This window comes from Pan paniscus, chromosome 18 (assembly GCF_029289425.2).
Source record: "Pan paniscus chromosome 18, NHGRI_mPanPan1-v2.0_pri, whole genome shotgun sequence".
Classification (NCBI taxonomy): domain Eukaryota; kingdom Metazoa; phylum Chordata; class Mammalia; order Primates; family Hominidae; genus Pan; species Pan paniscus.
This window is the reverse complement of record NC_073267.2, coordinates 9,643,372-9,658,152: the sequence shown is the minus strand read 5'-3', so window position 1 is coordinate 9,658,152 and position 14,781 is coordinate 9,643,372. Positions and strand designations below refer to the sequence as shown.

At 40.5% G+C, this 14,781-nt stretch overlaps 1 protein-coding gene across 1 annotated transcript in view; it reads right to left on the bottom strand.

Annotated features, from left to right (window-relative positions):
* Positions 1–1,464: 1,464 nt before the first annotated feature.
* The window catches only part of HAPSTR1 (HUWE1 associated protein modifying stress responses), a 28,026-nt gene continuing 14,709 nt past the window's right edge, over positions 1,465–14,781 (bottom strand). Inside the window, exon 4 of the mRNA XM_034939758.4 lies at positions 1,465–4,494. Within this exon, the coding sequence (XP_034795649.1) occupies positions 4,250–4,494 (245 nt within the window). The 3' untranslated portion in view covers positions 1,465–4,249. The remainder of the gene's footprint in view (positions 4,495–14,781) is intronic.

Here is a 14,781-nt window from a genome sequence, read left to right as displayed (position 1 = left end):
ATTCAAGACTAGCCTGGCCAACATGGTGAAATCCCGTCTCTACTAAAAATTCAAAATTAAATTAGCTGGGCATGGTGGCGCACACCTGTAGTTATAGGCAGGAGAATCGCCTGAACCTGGGAGGCAGAGATTGCAGTGAGCTGGGATCGCACCACTGCACTCCAGCGACAGAGACTCCATCTCAAAAAACAAGAAAAAGAAAAAACTTCACTGCTGCACTACTAATTATAAAAAATCTGTAACCTGCATCAAGGCTTATCTGTACAAGGGAATACTATCCTGTCACAAGATTTCACCATATTTGAAACCCCGTATCTAACAAAAATACAAAAAATAGCCAGGTGTGGTGGCAGGCACCTGTAATCCAGCTACTCGGGAGGTTGAGGCATGAAGATTGCTTGAACCCAGGAGGCAGAGGTTGTGGTGAGCCAAGATCGTGCCACTGCACTCCAGCCTGGGTGAGAGAGTGAAACTCCATCACAAAAAAAAAAAAAAAAAAAAAGATTTCACCATATTAATTCTAATGTATAAAAGACCTGTATATACTATAAGCTGCTGTGTGGCTTGATTTTTGCTGTTTTAAATCTTTTTTTAAGCACTAAATAAAAAAAAAATGAGGGGCCATCGAAAACTTGACTTGCTACGTCACAGGCTACTGTCTACTGAACTTCACAAGGAGCCTGCAGATCCCATTATAGGAAGTAAAACCCTGGATCTCATCCCATCAAACCCAACAGCACAACACACGGTCTGACAGCCAGCCTGGGTGCTCGGGCCTGCTCGTCTCTCAAATGCTGCCCCCACTAAAACATCACACACCTCAAATATTCCAAAGGGAGGCTAGAAGCTGGCCTTATGGGGTAAGGTCATCTAAACCATCAAAGCCGACAACTTTCCAGAAGGGGTAGCAGGTACCATAAACACTTATAACTTTAAACAAGGGGTTGCTCTGGAAGAACCTTTCTAGTCACTTTATTCCACAAATCCAGAATGTATCTCTGAAGATTCCCATCCTCACCATAACTAAATACCTCAGTCACCAATCTAATGAATGAAGCACCAGGTTACAACATACTACATAAAGTAAAATGCAATGAGATTAATCTGCTGACGTAGTCACCACTAGAGGTAGTAGCCAGGCCAAAAACTCAATCATTCTGTTCATAATTTTCTAAAATTATGGCCCCATTTCAAAATCATCTCTTGGCGTCCTGCACTTGCCTCTGAGGCTGACTAGCCCTCTGGGTTGGATGTTGGCCATCCCTCTCACTATAAAGGAAGTTAGCCAGTTTTCACTGTTGAATGGAAATCTTCAGGCCCATTATTCGAGTTTAATGAGTTCCAGTAGCCCTTAGAAAAAAACATTTAGAAACCTAATTCTTTTTTAAAAGCCTAAACTTCATTTGATTGCATCAAAAAGTTATTCAGATGTGATGACCAAAACAAAACTGCAGACAAGCCCCATGGTTTTTTTGTTTTTATTCATTTTATGATTAAGGTGTTTATCACTTCTCCAGTTGGGTAAACCACATTGAAGAATCTGACTGCAGGTCTTTAGATTCAGCCAAATGCTTTCCATCAATTTTGCTCTAAAAAATATTAAACATTTTAATACTTCAGCCATGCTCAGAACGCTGCAGTCTAAGGATGAACTTCAACTTGCCCATGCCAAGTTAGGGCGACAGGAGCAGAACTAAGGAGCTATGACGTCTAAAAGAATCAGAGAATCTGGCTTAAGACGAAGAGAGGTTCTGTTCCCCAAAACTAAACTGTCTAGTTTTTAAATCCACCCTTAACTGTTCAAGAAACTGAAAAAGTCAACTTGTTTTTAAAGTACCACACAGGTATGCAATCTTCCATGATTTGTTTTGCATCTCAGCTAGCACAGGGAAACCCTTGAAAAACCTAGCTGTCAGAAGTTTTTCCTAAGAGAAATCATTACGCTTCTACTGCTGAGCTTCATGTTTATTCTGTGCGTCGGGGAAAGGAGAAAGCAATGGGACAGAGAAGGGAAAAGTTGCGACTGGGTGACAAATTCATTAGGTGCATTTGAAAGTAAATGCAATGGAAAAAAGTAACAAATGCTAAAGTTTTCTAAAAGTTTAATGAAGCCAATAAGGCATATAAATTGTGTTCTGGCAGACATTAAGACCTGCTTTCTCTTACCGAAGAAAATGGCACGTTTTATCAAAATTTGACAATTCAGAGTAAAGGGTACTGAGATTAAGCTTCAGAGCACCAACTTAAACAAAACAACCAAAAAATTGTTATCCAACGTGGAAAGAGGAACAAGAACCAAGGCATAAAGGGGAATTAAATATGTGTTCCTCCATCTCAAAATCCTTTTAGGAATAGGAGTTCTGGCCACTTGTGAGCAACACATTGCACCACCAAACCCCAATTCCAGAATCTAAATTTACGATAGAAAAACAAAGGTAACTCCAAATGCATGTCTTGTATATTCCAAAGGGAAGCTTGAAAGTATTCATAATACATAGGCTTGTCTGTTTCAGGTAAAATGACAGATTGCTATAATTCTTCCTGCTATTATAGTCAAACAAAAAATGATCCACTTTCGCAAAAGTTTAGAAATCTCTCACTTTCATTCCTAGTTTTAGTATGGAATTCACTTTTTTAAATAAGGGCTACATCTATAATGAATACAGAACTTCAATTCACACAACATTTCTAACATTCCATTCACATCCCACCCAGTCAATGAATGAATATTTATGGTTAACTCAGCAAAGTTTCTTCACAGAAAGATATTATTAAATGGCTGAAGAAATTGCAAACTTTAACAAAGTGCTGTGAGTAATTACTGGAAAAACCCTTACACTGATTTGCAATGGTCTTTTAAGGATAAAAATAGGAAGTAACTGATACTGGACTACAAGTTTGCAAGGAAACATTTTTCACTGTCCTACTTGATATATAATATAATAATATGATAGAATAAATTACAGTACCTGGCAGGCTGACATCAGTTCTTCATCTAAAAAAACACTATCATTCAGTTCAGGATATTAAAAATGAAGATGAAACATGCTCTAAAACATTGTAGCTACAAGAGGTCTTATATTTACTCAAAAGAGGAATCTATTGAGAACTTTTTATTTAGGTCTACCTAACAGCTAGAGAATCTCCATGCGATTCCATCTTTTCCAGAATGAGATTCCAAACTGAACTTTTTAGGAGAGGGATTGGAGGGACAGGGAGAGTTGGGTTTTGCTATTTTAAGTTGCAATCACATTATTAGTAGATAAAAAAGAGAGCTTTATCATCTTCCACCCATTCCAATGGAAACTGCACTAAGCAGGGACTCCATGAAAAATGTAAAATGATAGACTAGAAAACCTACCCCACCATCCATCTCCCTCTCCCTCTCACTAATACTGAACCAAAAAGGAAGCCCATTCTCAAAGTTCATGACCTCTCTACTTTAGGTCACCTCGAATGCAGTCTACATGTTTACATTGACCATAAGGAAAGTACCCCGCATGGGAAGTAGTGTTTGTCTTAAAACTGAGTACTTTAGGCCTACAGGGTTACTCTGGGGACAGTTTAATAATAATACTGCTACTTTAGAGCACTAACACACACAAAGTGAATCCAATAAAGCTCTGTGCATTGATTCAATATTTAGTATTAATTGCATGACCATCATAGCACCTCTTTACATCACACAATCACCAGAATTAGAAACTGCTTTGAAAACTAAAAACAGGGCACAGTCCAATAATTAGAATTGCACACTGTTACTATATAGAAACCAGGTGCATGGTACAGTGCAGCTGCAAAAATGGAAGCCAAATCATGTTTTTAGACAATTTTAGGAACCTGGCAATACTGTTGAAGCAAAATACTCAACACAGCAGGAAATGGACCCAAAAAAAAAAAAGCATTCTATAACCAAATAAACATCTGATATTTCCTTTCCCTTTGAGAATAAATACAGTTAAGGTCACTTTTAGCCTTGGAACGGATATATGTTTGCCTATGATGATCTTGCTAACGACTACAAAATATCTGATGTCCTCTGCTAGGATTATAGTTTTAAGAAAGCCATAATTACAAGAGGCATCTACTATAAATACCTAGAACTTCCTTTTATGGCAACCACTATAGAATTCACTTGTCTTAAACAGTGAACAAGGGAAGATGGCCTCATGTTTCCTTTGCAATTATAGTATATGTTGAGGATCAAGTGGCTTTCAAGCAGCATGGTGGGTGTGAAAATGTTTGCAGTTTAGATCATTCTGTTGCGTTTATGGGTTGGTGAGTCTGTAATGACATCGCCACACTGGGCTGAGGTACGCTTTCTAGTTCCACCATTGTCCAAGTGGAGTGCCATTTCTTCTGATATGAAAGTGTTCAAATCGACATCATGGAGTCCATTTCTCCTTCGACTAGCATTCGATCCACTGCTTACATGTGTAGGAGAGCCTGGGGTACTCGAACGCACGCTTATACTAGCCATTGCACCACTAAGACCTAGGAAGAAGAAAAAAGGTTTTAGAGTTGCTCAATTATGTAACCCTTTTGAAAGCAACCCACTTACTTTCCATGTTGTCACAATGTCAAAGCATGTCTGCCTATTTCCTTTATAAGGGATTACTAGTAAGCAATTAAGTTTTATTCTGGAAAAACATATCATCTGGCCTTGACATATATTTTATTGGTAATACTACCAATATCTATAATATTGGTAACTACCAATTACTAAAAGTTACTACGTGTCAACCACCGTGCTAGGTGTACAAATATCTCATTAAATTTTCCCATCTATGAGGTAGGTACCGCACAAAATTTACAGATAAGGACAGGAGACATTTGCTTTAAAGACAAGACATTTTTGGTTACCCAAAGTTACCATTCCAACAGACCCCTCTGATGAGTGTGTATGTGTGTGATGTATTCAGGAGAGCCAGAAATCACTTCCAGGCCTAGGTGGGCTTGTTCCAACATCCCCTCTAGATAAGGTGATCACATAACTTGCCACCCAAAACAGATTACTGTTGAGCCCGAAAAGAGTCACTGTTAAAATTTCTACTGGGACATGAGGTACAAAGTCAGTCTGCCCTGGACAAATCAGGCTATGTGATCACCTAAGGTCTGGAATGTATTTGGTAGATATCCTTCAGGACAGCCTCAATCATGAGCCTCTCTAATCCTTCAGGGAAGTGGGGAGGGGAGAGGGTTGTGAAGAATCCTGCTGCTTTGTTTTCAACATTAAGAGTTACTGAATCCAGGGCCAGGCACAGTGGCTCACACCTGTAATCCCAGCACTTTGGGAGGCCGGGCAGATCTCTTCAGGTCAGGAGTTCATGACCAGCCTGGCCAACATGGTGAAAACTCGTCTCTACTAAAAAATACAAAAATTAGCCCGGCATGGTGGCAGGCGCCTGTAATCCCAGCTACTCGGGAGGCTAAGGAGGAGAATCGCTTGAACCCGGGAGGCGGTGGTTGCAAAGAACCGAGACTGCACTCCAGCCTGGGTGACAAGAGCAAAACTCCGTCTCAAAAACAAGAGTTACTTTACTGAATCCAGAATATACCCAGCACTCATGGATACTTATTCCTTTCCTTAAACTCTTACACAGTTAAAGAGCCAAACTTACATTCCACTCCTAAACATTCAGGATAAACCTGTGAAAGGTATGAGTCAGGCCAGGAAACACCAAACACAGTGTTGCATTTTTAAAAACCTACCGTCACTGGCAGTGATCTTCTGCCTTAGGAATTTCCCCTTCCACTACTTTCGCCTCACCTAGGGATCTGTTATTGCTTGACTATCAATTAATTTTCAAAGAATAGGACTTAAAAGATTTTCAAGTAAGCTCAGAGGTTTCATTTGACAGGGGCCCATTCCTTCTAATCATGAACTCCCTAAATATGTAGTTTAAATTTGAATTTTAAGTTGAAAAGTCTCTGCCTCCTATCACAAACCTATTACATTCCCCTTGGCGTTTCCCTCCGTCAAATATTCTCTGAAATGTTCTCAAATCCATGGCCTCCACTATCATCGCACATGCTGACAATGTCCTGCGGGGCCACACCTCCCTTGTGAGGTGCTCAACTCCGCACTCGAGGTGCCCCCATTCCTTTCTGCACTGATCCAACCAATCCCCCTGGCTGCTCTCCCTGCAGAAGACACATCCTCCCTTCCCGCTGGTGGTCAGAGGAAATCAAACTGTCCCTCTTTAGCCTCTCAACCTTTCCAAGGCTAGTACCTATTAAAAAATAGAAGCATTAACGTGAGAATACTTCCTGTGTCAGGTACTATGTCAATTACTTCCTATGACACCTATAATATCTCCATTCTGCAGGTGAAAACCCAAGTTTAAAAGTTAATTCACCCAAGGTCAACAGGTAGTAAACAAGAGCTGGGACTCCCATCCAAGTGTAATCTATATTCCTATTCAGTTACTCTGATCCTCTTCCAAGCCTAGAGTATTTTAGCAAAAAGTGGCTTCAGGTTGGTCCTAGGGCCAGCCTGCCTCTTAGGCCTCATCTCTTTGAACAGTTTCTCTCTCTTCCCTTCCTGCTCTCTTCACTTCACCCTTAGACCGAATCCCCACTACCAACATCATGTAATTTGCAGCTCTCTGAAATAGTGAGGCCTGCAACTATCTGTCTCTTCCAACATTTGCAAACGTCTGTCTCTCCCAACATTCACTCCCTGAGTGAGCCCACCTGTTCCCCAGCACCTCCCTTATGAGGCTCCTTCCCTGGTTCTCCTACCTCTCCATTTTAGTTTCCTGCTGGCGCCTCTTTCCCCCTCCTTGAAACTGAAACTCTCCGCTCACTCCTCAGTCCCTTGGTGGGGTTCCCTTCTGCCCCTGAAAGGCTGGTGTCACCCTGGGTGATATCCTCAACCCCTACCTTACCCACACACGTTTCCCAAAACTAGACTAATGAGCTCAACGGCCCTCCCAGATTTCTAACCGCCTACTGGACATCTCAAACTCAACACCATCAAAAAGGAACTTCACTTCCTCTTCCCCAACCGGCACAAGCTTACTTTTAAAAAACAAAATAAACCAAAAAAAAATCTTGAGCTATCTTTCTACAGCATGGTACAATCAACCGTCTCTTCCTATAGAAAATATCTTTTCATCTCCATCTAATGACCTAAGCACAGTGCCTGGCACTTATGAATTCTGAAAAAGAATAATACTTCAAAGTCCTACCCCCTCATGTTGAAATCCACTGAAATCAAAGGTTCAACTGTTGATGTTTATTCACCTCTCCAACACCAGGAAATAAACCCAGGTGTTCTCTTCACTTAAATCATTGCCATCAAGTTTAAAACTCAATTATCCCCATTGTTGGCTTTTTTTTAAAGTTCTACCGCAAGACTAAACTTGAGGGGAGAGCTGTGCCTTCTTTCCTCCTAGTGTCTCAGCCTGTAACATATTACAAGGTGCCCATGTTCTTCAAAGATAACCTTTCGTACTTGTTTCATAATCCAAAAGGTAATTATAATGGCAAAATATGGGCACGTTCATCAATAAACTGGGCTACTTCAATAATTAAAATCAAGATCCCCTTTATCATTTCAAATTATAAAAAGAATTCAACAAACCCCACCCCAATGCCCTTGTTAACATAGGAATCTCATGGCAGCACGTTTAATACCTAACAACAAATATGGAAGGCTCAAAACACTGTATCAGAAGTGGACTAGGGATTTCAAGCAAATGTTCCTTATTGTTTCAGTTGCCATTCTCCATGAAAAAGAAGATGTGTTAAACATCAATTTGGTCAATCTGAAAATTCTAGCAGCTTCTGGGAAATCATCTTTTTCTACTGGGTGTATGACCTGGGTGTTTAGCTTGATAACTTTAATGTGCAATATGATCTATGACTGACTCTCACAGCAGTGAAAATATTTTCAAAGTCTGCCTACCTAATCTTCCCCAAAAAGACTTTTCACAAGGGTCAAAAATAATTAAGATTAACAACCAAAAAATGTGCATTTTGACAGCCCAAATTTTATTTTACAAACCAATGACAGCTACTAGAAGATGCTTTAGGAAACCTTAGCTAAGCCACATAAACAATCAGACCTATACAAGTACAGAAAAATCTAAACATGCTTCAGAACTAAAAAAAAAACAAAAACAAAAACAAGAAACAAAAAAAACCAAGTTGTACGTCCTGAGGGCATACAACTTAATTTCTACCAAAAACATACTTTTTCAAAAGGGCTATGAGAGTATCAATTGACAAAAGCAGAACAAGTAGCATGATTAGACAGAGAAGTCTTAATTGCTTAACACAAGATAAACTCAGCAGTTTTAAAGTGTCTGTATCCATTTTAAATGATTAGTCCAGGGGTGGAAAAGATGAGGATGGTTTCAACATACTTTGAAAAGGAAACTCCCACTGGAGCTAAAACAAATTTACAGTCCAGGTTATAAGAATCCAAGTTACATAGTAAATTATTAACTATTATTTTCATACCAAGTTCATGCTTAGGCAATAAGAAAATCCTGTTTGCAGCATTAATTACATGTAATTCAGTTTCCAGGCACATAGTTAGAGGTCACACACAGGCAGAGAAAGAACAAATGCCAGCCCAGTCATCTCACTGCCTCAGTCCAGCAGCCAGTGGCCCAGGACTTCATCTACACTGTCTATCTGCTTCCCAGCCACTTAAGCCCCACGAGGGAAGGCAAGGCAGCTAGCCCTTGAGGTGAGAAGACACCGTTGATCCACCAGCGCAGGTGCAGGGCCCTCTGCAGATTTGTTCCACCAGTGTATCTCCCATAGAAAATGGGATTTGAAATCACAACTTAAACAAAGTGGGTAATATCCTGACCGGGGGCCCTAAGAAACTGGCATTCTTGCATTGGAAATGAATTGCACTATTCAGATGCACAGCACTCCTTTTGCACAAAGTTGTGTTCTGAGGTGCCAGGACATCCAAGCACTTGCAGTGTCAATGTCGTGTTTAAGATGTACCAGGGGAGTTCAAACATTTAAAAAGGAATTCTACTAGGAAGATTTCAGTAATTTGAAGTAGATACCACTCCCCACCCCAATCTGTAAATTATAATACTGAATTTTTATTGAAATAAAGCACACTAAATCAAACCAATTACAAAGATACATGTGTCACACCAAGAAAACATTTTCAGTTATGCTGACAGCCCCAAATGTTTTCCATTTTTCAAAGACAGTTTGTAATGTCATGGGAAAATTGCTCACGACGTTAAAATGAAAAAAGCAAGATACAGTATCATATATGCAGTATGATCTCAACTATGAAATAACTTTAATATTTATACATTGAAAAAAAGACTAGAAGAAAATGCACCAAACATTGAACTGCAGTTAATCTCTATATAGTCGGATAACAAGATATTAATTTTTTACTTCTTGAAAACGTTCAAATTTTCCAAGAAATTCATCATAAAATCAGTGAGAAAACTGAACTTGAATGAATATCAAAACTGCTTAAACAAGGACTAGGCTGAGTAACCTGGCTTTGAGGCATGCTACATGGCCCTTTTCACTGCAATGAAAAAAAAGTCCAACAAAATTTTATCGCAGGTTCAAGACAATTTTGCATTACTGATGTTGGAAGCTTTATGTCCGACCTCCACAATTTCAGCAGCTAACATCTAATCTTAATACACAGAAAATGCCAACTTCATTGAAAACTTTAATGCTATCTTAATTGCCTTAATTGTTCTTTTCAGGGGCTGGTTTGAACAAAGGGACATAATTTACAAATTCCAGACTTCACAGAAAATTCTATTAAAGATTCTTTGAAATAATTCATTTTAAGTAATTAAGAGATTGCTTTGGTGCATTAATCTCTTACATCTTAATTTCCAAAAGGTTTTTAGACACATTTTACTTTTAAACAGCTACCAACAGTTCTGTTACTTCCAAGAAGATGCAGACTGCAACATTCAACAAGCATTCCTTAAGAATCTACTGTGTTCCCAAACACTGCTGAGAGTATGGGTTTCCACAGAGAAGAAAGGATTCTGAAAGGTGAATGTGTATAATCCGACAGGTTGGTTCTAATTAATTCTCTGCAACAGAAAACTGCAAGACGTTTCTTTCGTACTATACCATCAGGTTTTTTGTTTTGTTTTTTGAGACTGAGTTTTGCTCTTGTTGCCCAGGCTGGAGTGCAATGGCACGATCTCAGCTCACTGCAACCTCTGCCTCCCGGGTTCAGGCAATTCTCCTGCCTCAGCCTCCTGAGTAGGCAGGATTACAGGCATGCGCCACCACCCCTGACTAATTTTTGTATTTTTAGTAGAGACGGGGTTTCTCCATGTTGGTCAGGCTGGTCTCAAACTCCTGACCTCAGGTGATTCACCCGCCTTGGCCTCCCAAAGTGCTGGGATTACAGGCGTGAGCCATGCTGCCCAGCCATACCATCCATCAGTTTTAAGATACTTAACCAAAACATTTGTGCTGGGTGTCAAGACATACTTCTAAATATTTAGCCATAGTGATGGACGAGGGAGAAGAGCGACACCAAAGGGGCGAGACACAGAGCTAAATACAATTAAATTTCTTCTTAAAATGATTATCAATTGTCTAAGAAATTTTATCACGAGTGATTTGTTCTCAAAAAAATGTGGTAACTTCCTTTCTATATCACTCTGGCATGCATAGGGCCAAAGAATGTTTTGACAAACAAAGGGTACAAAAATCTGCACTTGGAGGAGGAAGAAGATCTTACTGGTTTAGGCTGCCTAAAATGAGCTTCCCTTTTCTAGGGAAAAAGTAGCAGTTTTATACTTTGGATGTGACAAATTAGTTATCTGCCTTACATTCTTCTTTGTAAAACATTCCTATCCAACCTTATACCCCTAAATCTGATTTCGAATGATTTTTTCATACGGCCCTACATCCAGTTTCTCCAAATCCAAGAATATTGTCGAGTAACTTAATGATTTAAGAGAATAAGAAGTTCCATGTAAGTCCACAGAAAGACTCAGTTGGGAAAAAAAAAAAGGAGAACCCAGACATGCAGCCTATTAATTCTCAAGGCGATGGACATGGTGCCTCAATCTGACTCCCTGGGTTTAGATACTTCACTGTCTACTATAATTCTATTAGGCCAGAAATTGCTTGAGAAGATTATTAGCTTTTTTGTTTCTTTAATCACCTGCCCATACTCCTAACCTCTAATAAACCCTGCTTGGTATTCACTGTGTTAAGTAAATAAAGGACAATAGTAAAGGCTGCAGAATAATAATAAGAACTCCTAACACCAAATTCACAAAGGAAGCAGAGTTTTCAAACCAAAAAGGCCTCGGCAATCAACATTAAGGAGCTGCTGCTGTCTTGTAACTCACAAAGTACTGCTTAAAAAAAAAATTTTTTTTTCCTTTATGTTTTGAAATTCTTAAAGGCTAGGCTGCCTGAGCTTGCCTAAGTCCCCCCGTCTTTTAAATGTTTTAAACATGAAAGGAACTTACAATTGGGAAGATTAAAGCCAAAAAAGGCAATGACAGTAATGGTTCCCATTGGTGCCTATTATGACACCAGACCCTGCATGCTAGAGGCCTTTGAGTCTGAAATGATGTGTAACTTTACAGAGAGACAACTCAGGCCCAGTGGGGTTAACTCCAAGCCCTGCAGTCAAGAATGTCATCAAAATCAGTTTGGGAACTAAAACCAAGTGTCTGACTTTTATGGAACAGTCTGAATCAGGGTCAGCAACTTGCAGAGACCACCTATGATATGCTACGAGTGAAAGTGGGGCTTTGAGCAAACATACCGAGTGAAGTCTGACTTGGCATCGGGCTCCCCACCCTAGGACCCATGCCATCTTCTCACTGGGGACCCTTTCACCTAACCCCCATGATTATACCTCAGAATGAAGGCAGACTAGATTTCAATCCAACCCTTTCCAGAGATAGCACTGGGTTGGACAGGGCAACTCTGAATCGCTCCCTCCAGTGAGGAGAGAGACAATGTAACCAACTTCACTAGTCTGTCAACATGAGACAAGCTCAAGATCTTAGCAAGTAATATTTAAGTAGTCAAAGTTCTAAATGATCTGACCGCTCCAGTGTGATAGCTGCAATTTAAAATGTGACCCTTACTACTAAACAGGGAGGTAAAAAAGTATCCCAGAAGGCAAAAGCCACTGGGCCTTGAGATCCTTGGTCTATTTTTATAGTAAAATTGCCCAGGGGAAATGAGGGTACCCACAGGACCTGGAACCAACCAGCAATTCTCCTTTTCTTAAGGCAAAGAATACTTCCAGTGTCATGGTAGGGTAGGTAACCTGCCTGGGTTCTCATTTAATATAATGTCTTGTAAGTAGATCACCTTTCACAAAAGAGACTGGCTTGGAGAAGTCGAGCATGTTGCCCAAGGTTACCGAGGAAAATAGCCTATACACAAAGACTATGTACTCTTCCTAACCAGTGAACCACGGATACAGTTGGTCATTCACCTTTAAGTCTACTAATCCAGATTAGCTTATGGGGAAAACCTCAGAAAGAGATATAAAATTCACATCGTTTCTGATTAATTTTCAGAAGAAAAGCCTCAAGATCTTTCCCACCTCAACACCTAAGCCCTAGGTCTTAGTGGGGGCAATGTCTTGACAGAAATCCCACATCTAAAAATGTAAGGGCATAGTGGCTAAGGGTATGCATTTTGAGGCCAGGCACCATGGCTCATGCCAGTATTCCCAACACTTCGGAAGTTCGAGGTTGGGGTATGGCTTGCACCCATGAGTTCGAGACCAGCCTGGACAACATGGCAAAACTCCAACTCTACAGACAATAAAAAATCAAAAATAAATATATTGAAAATTAGAAATTTTTTTAATTAAAAAAAAATTTGCATTTTGGAGACAGGACTGGAGTATCTATTCTACCACTTACTAACCTGCTCCATATCTTAGCCAAGTAAGGCTTTCTTCATCAACAGTGTTAATAACCCAGGGTAGGTGTGAGGATTAAATGACAACCTCCTTAGTGTGATGCTTTTACAAAGTAAACATTGAAAGAGTAGGTTTAATGGTTATCACCCTAAGGTCCCATGGAAGTCTCAGTTGTTCTAATTCAAGATTACCATGTAGCACCCTAGGCAAACAGGTTACATTATTCCCTGATTGTAGCTATCTGGGGATTGTAATCCTCAACCCTTTCTAGAGGATCTGGGTCCCCACTGTGTTGTATTCACTTAGCAGACCTCTGTGATAACCCCAGTGGTAAACTCAGACTACACCTATGTCAGGTTCTTTGCTGTGTTCTGTTAAAGCCAAAAAAAAAAAGGACCAAGACAAGGTCCCTGCTATGTGTCCCGAGGAGAATGGAACAGTCACAGAAACAAATCAAGCAGCAGAGCAAATGCACAGTTCAGGGAGGCTACACAGATTGGGAGCCCTGAAGCAAGGCTGTGTCACAGAAGTGAGGTATGAACACGTAGGGGCTGGACTTGTCAAAGAGCATAGAGTTATTCAAGAGATAAACAGTATGGCTAGGATACCTAACCAATGGTTAAGACTGGATCATAAGGGTCTTGTAATACCATGCTGAATTTGGACTTCACTGTGTAGGCCCAGGGAAACTTTAAACCATGAAGTGACAAGACCAGAAAGATCACTCCAATGGTCTCATGAAAGATGGACTGGCGACAACAGCTCAGGACTGGAAAGTGAGAGCTGAAACATTAGGCCAAGAGCCCAGGATCACCTCCTCCAGAGGGGCTGCCCTGAGCACCATACAGCCGGGCTGTGCTGTGAAACATCCCTTTCCGCTCTCAGAAGACCTTCCATATACCACATTCATGACGTGAATAGAAATTATCCAAATCCATATTTGCCTCAACAGAAAAAGGAATCGCTCTATGTTTATGTATTTCCAGAGACAGCACCGACTCTGCCATATAGAGAATGTGCTGAATGGCTCAATGGCTCAATGAGTCATTCTGCTGTCGGGGCAGAAGAATGAGTCCAACCTGAAACTTCATCTGAGATAAATGCCTGTGGGCCACTTTGGAGATGTACACCGGAGGACAGTGGAACATGCCGTCTGGCAGTCAGGAGAGAAGGTCTAAACCAGAGGTCCAGATTTGGAAGTGAAGACGTGGGAAACGTAATCTAGGGCAGTGACAGGGCCTGAGGACAGGTCAGGCAGGCCAATGTGGCAGAAGAGAAGCCAAGGTAAGGAGAAGCTCTAGAAAAGGGATGAACAGAAGACCAATGAGAATGGCAGGCAGAGATCCACAAAGTGATCCAGAAGATTTCTGGTCTCAAGTATGCGTTTACATAAAAACGAGTTACCAGTTGTTAGTATTAATTCAACTCTTGGGAAATTTATAATGTTATTTTATAACATTATTATAGGATAACAAAGCAAGACAGAAATCAATGTAGCACATGCATGTTTATCTCTTTAATTCCTCTGTGAATCTGACATACAGATGACTAGGTCCCATAGGACACAGGAAAAAAAGCAACATGTTGCAAACAAGTGTCAAAATAAAGCAATGAATTAGTCTTTAAGCCTTGCTAACCACTAATTGAAGTAGCTTTGATAAAAACTATTTGAGGCCAGCACAGTGGCTCACACCTGCAATCCCACCACTTATGGGCAAGCAGTGAGGCTAAGGCAGATCACTTGAGGTCAGGAGTTCAAGACCAGCTTCGCCAACATGGTGAAACCCCATCTCTACTACAAATACAAAAATTAGCTAGGCGTGGTGGCAGGCGCCTATAATCCCAGCTACTCGGGAGACTGAGGCACGAGAATCACTTGAACCCAGGAGGTGGAAGTCGCAGTA